Source organism: Phragmites australis, chromosome 5 (genome assembly GCF_958298935.1).
Source record: "Phragmites australis chromosome 5, lpPhrAust1.1, whole genome shotgun sequence".
Taxonomy (NCBI): domain Eukaryota; kingdom Viridiplantae; phylum Streptophyta; class Magnoliopsida; order Poales; family Poaceae; genus Phragmites; species Phragmites australis.
The window spans coordinates 35668052-35678843 of record NC_084925.1 but is presented as its reverse complement, the minus strand read 5'-3'; the positions used below and the strand labels follow the sequence as shown (position 1 = coordinate 35678843).

At 41.8% G+C, this 10792-nt stretch overlaps 1 protein-coding gene across 1 annotated transcript; it reads left to right on the top strand.

The window, feature by feature from the left end:
* Positions 1-3271: 3271 nt before the first annotated feature.
* On the top strand, positions 3272-5871 carry LOC133919431 (cyclin-P4-1-like). The gene is made up of 2 exons (XM_062363816.1): positions 3272-3716; positions 5341-5871. The coding sequence occupies exons 1-2, from the start codon at positions 3358-3360 to the stop codon at positions 5615-5617; spliced, it is 636 nt and encodes a 211-aa protein (XP_062219800.1). The 5' UTR covers positions 3272-3357; the 3' UTR covers positions 5618-5871.
* Positions 5872-10792: the final 4921 nt, after the last annotated feature.

The following is a 10792-nucleotide window of genomic DNA, read 5'->3' as shown; positions in this document are numbered from 1 at the left end:
TTCCGTTTTCTGCCTAACGGTGATATGAATTGGAATTGAATTTTTACATGATTTTAATCTGACCAATGTATGGTTATTTTTGTGCAAATATTTCTTCATGAATAATGTTTTTATCTGACCCAAATTTTCTAAAATCGGCTCTTAATGCTTGCACCGTTGCTGCAACAATTGACGGCATCGAATAGCTCACAAGAAACAATTTTCTCTCTTGGAAAGCTAAAGTAACGGCTGTCCTTGACATTTTGGACCTTAACGATGCACTCAGGGTTGACGCTCCCACAGCTCCCACCATTGGCATGGAAAATTATGATGAAATAAAAAAATTATGATGCAATTACTATACGTGGGAGCGATCCAACTGCATGTCTAATGATAATGAGAAACTCTATCTTAGATGCCATAAGGGGAGCAATCCTTGACTCAGATAAAACTAAGATGTATTTGGTGTCCTTGGAGGAGCAATTCAAAAGCACCACCAAGGTTTATGCTAGTACACTTACTCAGAGACTCTTGAATGCTAAGTATAATGGGTCCAGCGGCATATGAGAGCACATTATAATAATGACAGACATGTCTGCCAAGCTCAAGGGAATGGACATGGACATGAAAATTATAATAAAGCTAAAGTTGAAGCCATCAAATCACTTCCATTAGTATTAGATGGCGGCTTCATTCTTCATCTTAATAATGTTTTTATGTTCCTTCCATCAAGAGGAACCTTATTTTAACTTCTTCATTAGATGATTATGGTTATTAATGTAAGTTCGGAGACAATAAATGTATCATTAAATTTAAATTCAAAAATTATTAATCTTGCTTCCTCTGAATGAATTCTTAATATCTCTAAATATTTGTGATGTAAATAATGAGACTTATTCAAAATCATGGAATTGTCTTTTTGGCCACGTTTTAAGGGGTAGAATAGAGCGTCTCATTAAGGAAGTGATTCTTCACCGTTTGGACTTCTCTGACTTCTCTAACTTTGACCAGTGCACAGTTTGCAGGGGAGCTATTGAGGTTTCTAAAATTTCTAATGAAGCATCTAACGATGAGCCTCAACAGCCCCCGTAGCTCCTAACTCATATAAAGAACTTGGTTTATGAGAAAGTAGATATTAAAGTTTACGAGACTTGGTAGATATTCCCGATGGAACCAAATAGTAGGCTATGAATAAGTCTACAAAACAAAGCGTGACTCTAAAGGAAATATCGAAAGTTTCAAATCAAGGCTCAAAGATAAGGGATTGACCATGATGAAGTAAAGTTTAGATAATAAGTAAATTGACGATTGTGTTTAAGTAAAGTTCAAAAGGGGAAAATTCATCATCTTAGTCATAAGAAGGATCTCAGTGAAGCTTTTACGTTCTTTGTATTGATGTTCACCGAGTTATGTCCAAAGGCATACATTGATAGCGTACTAAAGAAATACAATATGCATAAGTGTTCTATCTTGTCTACTCCTATTGTAAAGGGCAATATGTTTGGGATATTTTAATATGCAATGTTCGAGGAACCATTATGAAACTGATCAGATAAAGTCGGTTCCTTATGGTTTAGTTGTTAGAAGCATTATGTAAACACTCTGTTTTTAGTTTTCATAACTAGGATGCTTAGCATATATCAGTCAAATCCAGGACTGGACCACTAGAAAGCCGTTGAGAAAGTTATTTGCTATTTGCAAGGCACTAAGTGCTACATCCTCATGTTTAAGAATTTGTTTGCGAGGTGTATGGATTCTAAGAAATCCATGACAGTTCTTATCCTCACCCTCGCCAGAAGAGCTATGAGAAACCAAGTTGAAATGTGCCTTGGTTTTCTTGTGATGAGTGATTGACATTGTCATATATTTGGTTTGATGATCTTCGGTTTTGCATGAGCTTTGATGTGATTCAAATTGATTTAAGATTTCATTTGAGCATATTGATTATGGACTAATTAGAATTGGAGTTGGAGATATGTGTTTGCTTGTCTCATGGTGTGCAGGTGATGGATGCAACTTGGCGGTCGACGGCAGAATGATCGGGGCCAAGCGGAGTGCTTGGTGCCAGACGATCAAGGAGGCCGGGCGGAGTCAAGGGTGATCCTAACTGAACACGTGGAGGTCAAGCAAAGTATTGAAGGCGGATGGAGACGACGTGTTGACAAAGTCAAGCGAATGGGATGCTGGTGCAAGTGACAAGGTGGCCTGAGGAATCGGGAGCGGGAGAGACTTGCCGGCGATCAGGATCGCATGACGGAGTACACGCGTCGACATTGAAGCGCTTGCTTAAGGTGTAAGCAAGGCGGTGAGTCACGCTTTGAGAAGCGTGCAGGCGGTTTCGCGGTTTGGCTTCAAAACCATGGGAGGACTGGAGGAGTATGTGACAACATCGCAAAGCTTGTCAGTTTGGTCTATTTTCTTCTCCATTCATCGGACGGTTGCGGCGCCTTCACGACTTAGCTTTGCCTCGACGTAAGCTTCGTGCTGATGCCACATACTCCTCCAGTCTTCCCACGATTTTGAGACCAAACCGCAAAACCACCTGCACGCTTCTCAAAGCGTGACTCACCGTCTTGCTTACACCTTAAGCAAGCGTTTCGATATCGACGCGTATACTCCGTCATGCGATCCTGACCGCCGATAAGTCTCTCCCGCTCTCAATCCTTCGGGCCACCTTGTCATTTGCACCCGCATTCCCTTCGCTTGACTTTGTCAACACGCCGTCTCCATCCGCCTTCAATGCTTTGTTTGACCTCCACGTGTTCAGCTAGGATCACCCTTGACTCCGCCCAGCTTCCTTGATCGTCTGGTGGCCCCGATCATACCGCCGTCGATCGCCAAGTTACATCCATCACATGCACACTATGAGACAAGCAAATACATATCTTCAACTCCAATTCCAATTAGTCCATAATCAATATGCTCAAATGAAATCTCAAATCAATTCAAATCACATCAAAGCTCATACAAAACCGAAGATCATCAAATTAAATAAATGACGATATCAATCACCCATAAAAAAAATCAAAACACATTTCATCTTAGTTTCTCAGAAAAAATATATATCGACAACCATTATTCAAAACACATGAAACTTCAAAGTAACGAATTCCCGTTGACTTAACCATTTGCTCACCGAAGGTGCCAAACCTAACCATTTTTAGGTTAAAACCACCATAATCAGCACAAAGAGAAAAACCAGCGGAAATCAATTTAGCAACAGTGGAAAGAAAAACCAACGGAAATGAATTTAACCGCATCTCTCCCCCTCCTCCGTTCTATATAACTCTCTCTGTACATCTCTCCCCACTGGCTCCCGACCAACCCAGGAGCTAGCTCAGCACGTGCACCACACCAGAGGCCAGGGAGCCGGAAGCCATGGCCGAGTGCGAGGAGCTGGTGGAGAGCGGCGCCGAGGCCATGCCGCGCGTGGTGGCCGCATTGGCCGGCATCCTGGAGCGTGTCGCGGAGCGCAACGACGCGCCGGCCGCGGAGCTGTCGGTGGCGCCGGCGTCGGCCTTCAGGGCGACGACCAGGCCGAGCATCTCAGTGCGCGCGTACATGGCGCGCATCGCGCGGTTCGCCGGGTGCAGCCCCGTGTGCTACGTCGTCGCCTACGTGTACCTCGACCGATTCCTGAGCCGCGGCCGCCGCCTCTCGTTCGCCGTCGACTCCTACAGCGTGCACCGCCTCCTCATCACCGCCGTGCTCGCCGCCGTCAAGTTCATGGACGACATGTGAGTCCCTCTCCATGCCTATCGTATCGTGATCAGGTGACCGAACAATCTAACTAGCTGATCTGTGGCGTCCGTGCGCATGATCATCTTCTCGATTAGTTGTTATTGGTCTATAATCGTCTTCTCGATTAGTTTTTGTTGGTCTATAATTGTGAACACAGGGGTCGATTAACTAGGTGCGTTTCACTCAGTTTTCGGTATGTTCTTGATCCTGAATCTCCCATGTGTTGAATAGAACACCTGGATTTAAACAACTTGATGGTGAATTACTGGGGAGAAATCAATTGGGCCACCTGAATTTTTTTTCTTCCTCTGGAATTCAGATTTATCACGGATAATTCAAACACTTTGGTTTCTTATGCAAAAGAGTGGCTGTGACAAAGTGCTTTATTACAACTCAACAAAGGCATCTTTTGCTGTTCCCCGCTCTTTCCAGCTTCCCAAGTTCAGAATTCTGCTAGCTAGGAATAGTTTGGGAGTGTCTTCCAAGTAACTCAAGCATCATGTCCACTCTCAACTTCGGTATTGTGTCCTTTAAAAAAAAAGAATGTAACAATCCAATGAAGTTATTACTTATCACTAGATTAAAAAAAGTTACTTCTGATAACATTATTGTCAGGCGTCAACTGTCGGTGCATTTTTATGATCTATACAAAATTGTGTCTTTGAGCGTATAGCAAAAAAATTGCAAAACACTCCTGAATTCAGTTTCCCCCCTGCTGCAATCATTGGCGCGCGCATACACTACTACGCTAATCATGGTAAGGAGTAGGTCCTCACTTCAACTATGCTGTGAAGCTATGCCTTGAATTGGGTAATCGAGGTGTTTGTCCTTGCAAACAATGCATCGTACATGGACAAAATTATGCTTCTCCAGCAAAGCGACCCGGTGGTTCCACTGTTGCTTCCGTCCAACCACACGCACATCCACCGTGGACCCGAGACATGAACTAGAATTCCACCCCGCCCCCGTCGGCTTGGAATTTAATACGGCGCCACTTGTAGGGGATTGGGACTGGCAACTTGCCAACCATCTTGCTGATGTTTGCCGCTAGCTCACTTCCTCATGTCAGGCTCAGCAGCAGCATACATCTCTCTCCGGTTAAGTCTTTGCTAAGAGTGATGCTTATTGGGCAAATGGGCAACTTGGCATTCTTAAAGAAAGAATTGGTCTGGTGCCTGTTTGGTAAAATTGCTTTGGTTGTGCTTTTGTTCGGTAGCTTGATTCTTCCACTGTTACTGTGATCAATCATTGGCCAAACTTAATCATAAGACAGGTTCAAAGAATGGAATATATATATATATATGAAGCATTTTTTTACTCACGGGTGTATATACTCCTCTCTAATAGATATTCAGAAAGGAGTATGTACATCTTAATAAGTAATATATATATTAAAAAAATCATTTATAAAGAAATATATATATATTAGAATGTAAATATATATATCAGAAAATAGTATATACATCTCAGAAAGTAATATATATTTTAATTATAATAAAATTAATTATAGATTAAACAAGTAGTATATACTCCGGAGTACTGACTAGTTTTTCAAAGGTTAGGCTGAGAAAAATAACAGCAGTAGAAGACGTCCAAGTTGATGCAAGTTTGTATGTGCAGATGCTACAACAACGCGTACTTCGCCAAGGTCGGGGGCATCAGCTTGGTGGAGATGAACTACCTGGAGGTGGACTTCCTGTTCGGCGTCGGGTTCGACCTGAACGTGACGCCGGAGACATTCGGCGACTACTGCACCGTGCTGCATTCCGAGTTGCTGTTCGCGGAGGCTCCCCCCGTGCCGCCGACGCCGAGGCTGCAGTACTGCTGCATGTCCGACGACGACGCCGCCGCCGGCGCCAGCTGCAGCTCCCTGCATGAAGAGCAGGCGTGCATGTGACTATGTGAGTTAATTAATTAGTCCGTGTCAGCGCACCAAGTGCACTTAGCTAGGCATGTGGTCATCCTCTCCATGCGTGATGCATGCGTACAACGATGCATTCTTGATGTGCACTCTTCATTTTTGTTTGGTGTTGTGGTGTACCGGTAGTTTTCTCCCCTGCTTGTGAAACAGATTGTACAGCGTTTGGTGACTTCTGAATCTGCATGCGTACTCTGATGGCAAAGGTAACAATGGTGTACCTATAGAAACTACAGATTGGTGTAATGTAGTGCCTCTATCGGATGCAGTGATGCGCCAACCACTACTTAAAAGGTGAGAGACGTAGTATTAACTATTAAGCAATGGGCCGGTAGGGCTCACAGCAATTACAAGCACCGAAATCTTTGGTACAGGGACGTACACTGCATGTCTGAACAAAAGATCTTATGAACATGGTAGCGTTTTCTGGTGTATGTGTGGAGTGCAGAAAGAAAATGTTTTGGTCAAGTCTACATCTAAAGCTTCGCAAAAGACAGTCTATTTACATGATTGTGTAGTTTTGTATGCTTAGTGTCATAAATCCCTCGGTCAAAATAAGAACATCACCAATTGATATCGGGCATATGTGACACGAGACTCACTGAGCCAATCCATCGATTGTTCAATTCGATGGTGCAAACCTTGGCAAGACGAAACATTTGCAAAATTGCAAGTTAGCACTAATCAGGTCCTTCCAGTTCCGCTCAGGTCAAGGTATTTTGCATTTTCAGTTATACATACAGTGACAATGAATGATAGATCTGCTTGTCTGTGCTGTTCATTTTTTAACTACATCCTAATGTGGGAAAAGTATGCATGGTTTCTATTGGGGATCACAACGTTATAAAAATCATTAGTGACAGGTGATAACTGGTATTAGTGACATATTCCGTGCTCGTCACTTTTATCGCGCCACTAATAATAGATCATTAGTGACGGGTCATAACCGTGATCTGTCACTAATGTTTAGTCATTAGTGACAAGTCGTAACCTTGACCTATCACTATTGACTAAATATTTGTGATATGTTGTAATCTTGATCCGTCACTAATGATCGATGAATATTTTTTCATATTTTTTAGACATAAAAAGTCAAAATATATATTTTTTTCACCCGAGCCATCCCAACACGGACCCATCTCATATGCCTCACAAGCCACGTTTTTTTTACATTATTTTCAAGTTTACGTTCCATAATAATCAAACTTGCGATCTCCTCGTCGCGTGTGTAGCCACCTTACTACCTCTGCTATCACGTAGTTGTGATAGAAACTGGATATTTTATTCTTTTAACCTTCTTTGTCGAAGGTCATTAGTGACGCGTCATAATCATGACCTATCACTAATGACTAATTTTACCAAATTTTGTTGAGAGTTATAATTTGATAGGTGACCCAGAGTGTATTTGTTAAAACGGGCAAAACTTTTATATACAGACTCCGATTTCGATATTTTTTGACTCTACGAACATCTAAAAAAAGTTACATCTGTTTCTCCCCGACTTTGTTAAGTTCAGAGATTTTTTGAGGTCAAACGGCTTGGAAGATTGAGTTCTCGCCCCTGAAAATTTCTGCACCGTTTTTGAAACACGTGTTTGTGTCCATTGCCGCCACACCTTACATCAAACTTGAGCAGAAATATACAATGGTTCATATTCTAATGTTGTTGAGGTGAGAAAAAATAAGAGAAAAATAAAATAAAAATAAAAAATATTTGCAAATACCGTCATTAGTAACTGGAGTTGGTCATTAGTGACGATGACCGGTATAAGATGACCTATCACTAATGAGTGGATCATTAGTGATGGGTCAAATTGTGACCCATCATTAATGACTGATCTAGGACGGACCTATCACTGATAAACTTATCATCAGTGACGGGTCACAACTTGACCCATCACTAATGATTAGCCTAGGATGATCCGTCACTGATGACCTAGTTATTAGTGACGGGTCACAACTTGACCTATCACTAATGACTGACCTATTATGACTCGTCATTGATGACATAGTCATTAATGACGAGTTCACAACTTGACCCGTCACTATTATTATCACTGACGGGTCTATATCTGGTCCCAATCAGAAGATACATTAGTGGCACGTCTTTATTAGACCCGTCACTAATAAGATATTAGTGACACGTGTTGAGCAGCCGTCACTAATGTGGTGTCTACGTAGTGGATCAATTCTCCTGCGTATAGCAAGTCTTGTATAGATAGACTTAGGGATTTCAATTTTATTTTATAATTTTTTTCACTCACCGGTTAAAAGATCAAAATTTGTGAAATTTTGTCCTCCCTCTGTGGGTCCCGCATGTCATTGAAAAAAAAATTAGAATTAAATATTTCATTCTCCTCCAAAATTCTCAAAATTAGAGGCAAAATTTTAATCCCTGTATAGACTTATCTTCCTCTTTTACCGGATTACATCCTCGTTTACAGGATTTTCGGTTGTTGTGTATATCCAGCTTGCCTTCATGTACAACTCCCGCTGATTTTGGAATCGTGGCGCTGCTAGAGCCCACGCACCCGCGCCTTGCAGGAGCTACGCGACACCGTCGAGGGGGTCGGATGCAAGCACCGCGACAGCGGAGGCTTCCTCCCTCTCTGAATTGATCACAAGTTCTAATCGTGAATCAGATGCCCCCCCCCCCCCCCCTTTCCAAAAAAATCAAAAGTTTCTCTCCCTCGTTCACAAGTTTTCCACTTTGAATTGAAACCTTTGGGCCTTGAATCAAAAGCTTTGACCGGAAATCAAAAGTTTTCACAACCAATCAAAAGTATATCGCCATGTTTCCAAAGAGTCTTTTTTGGCTTGATTCTGAAGTATTTGTTATCGAATTGAAAGTTTGTAGCGATGAATCGAGAGATTTTGCTAAGAATTTTGAAGAGACGATTTTTTTATTTGCCATTGCAAATTACTCTAATCTGGGATATGCCATCGCAAATCGGTTAATTTGTCATTGGGTGTGCAAACTTTATCTTTATTTGCTATCACTGTCAACTCTGTCAATTTTTTTGTTACAATATTGTCATATTGCCAAAACTACCCTTGTTTTCTACCCCTAGCTTTTCCCATCTTCTTTAGTAGAGTGGAGGAGGAAGATGGTTGGGGGCAGATAAGTCATTTTACACCTTGGTCACCCCTTGTCTCGTCAACAATAGCAAATAAGGTTAAGATTTGTAACATGGATGGCATATACAGGATTAGCCAGTTTGCGATGGCAAATTCTGGATTAGAGATATTTGCAGTGGCAAATAAAAAAAATTGTCCCGATTTTGAAACCCCATGAATTTGAGAGAGGAAAGAAAGGGGGAGGCATGATATGCTCAAGGCGCACGAGAGGAGGGCAACACGTGGAGACCCGCAATTAGGGATAAAAATAGATCGGATAAGAATAGAATAATCCACTTTTTACATTGATATTCATATTTGAATATTAATACGAATATGAATCGGATTGTTTGAACATGAATCTGCACTCGAATACGCGAATAACCTACAACTTCAACGGTAAATTATGAAATAATAAATTTATTTGACACGAGCATAATAGCAATTCAATATAAAAAAGTTTACTTTTAGTAGATTGATCATCTACCTTAAGTCAAAGAGCCACATTTTAATACAATATCAGTTGCGTGCGAATATCCTACATTTAGTTGTATACGAATATCCTACAACTTTAATGATAAATTGTCACATAATAAATTTATTTGACACGAGCATAATAACAATTCAACATAAAAAAAAGTTCATTTTTAGTGGATTGATCAACTCCCTTAAGGCAAAGAGCCACATTTTGATACAATATTATGATTTTAGATAATTTTGGGCCGTTGATTAAGAAATGAAAGAACTATATTTATCGCTACAATATGATACTAAATAATAAAATAATAGATAAGATCGAAAGAATTAAGAGAATAAGATAAAAGAATAGAACTTTGTATTACTCATATTTATATTTTATAGAAGTATTTCTAAATATTCAGATACGGATATTAAAGATACCCAAATGGGTCGTGACTACTGGGTCGGCCTGAGGCATGACACTATAAGCACGGTCGTCCGAATCAAGATGAGTCGGGTCGTCACGGCACGAGACAACGGGTCGTGCCTGGGCCGAGTACGTGGCATGGCGTGCCGGCACAGCACAGCCTAGCCTGAGCTAGCACGAGCATGGCACGGACAAGAACGATCCAGCCCAGTACACATAGGCCCGACTATTTTCTATTTTCTATATTTTTTTTAGTTTTGTAACTATTTTTATTTATTTTCTATATTTTTATCTCATTTTTATCTATTTTTTATATTTTTTAATTTTGTAGCTATTTTTTATTTTTTTTCGTGCCGGTTGTGCCTACGGGCCATCCGTGGTGCCATGCCCATCGTGCTATCGTGCCCATCGGGCCAGCTGTGCCGCTAGGCTGTAGTCGTGCCCAGAAGCTCGCACAGCACAGTGGCCGACGGACCGTGTCGTGGACCGAAAGGGAGGCACGCGGATCAGTAAGGCACGGCCCGTTACAGTAGCTATGCTAGACCTAGACAGACTCATGTCTGTCCAGCCCAATAGACCCATTTGACCATCTCTAACGAATATTATTCGTCTCCATATCTATTTCTGAGAAAACAGATTCACATATATTCATATTCATATCTGAAAAATAAATTCAGATATATTCGTATATTTTCCATCCGTTAATCGAATATAATTTTTTTGCCATATTTACATTTAACTAAATATAAATATCAAATAATACAGATATAAACCCGCAGTCGACCTTTTCTTTTTTAGGGCAATCTCCGTTCACTTCCCATGTTGCGGCGCAGACCCATTTATGGGAAGGAAATCGTCTTCACCTCCGAGGCTCCGGAGTCGCGACTCACGAGAGTCACGACCACTGCTGCGCTAGTTCCGAAGCTGCCCCCAAACTGCACCACCGTGCGACGAACCCTGATGCGCTGGTCTCCCATCCTCCCCCGCCGCCGCCAGGTACGTACGTCCGGGTCGCCGGCCGGAACCGGAACACCCTTCTCCACATTGCCCGCTCCCTTCGCTTTCGTCTGACGGCTAACGCATGCAGGTCTCGCGTGCCGGTTGTTTGAACTGACCGTGCGCGCACGGGCCGGCCGAAGTGTCCTTGCGACG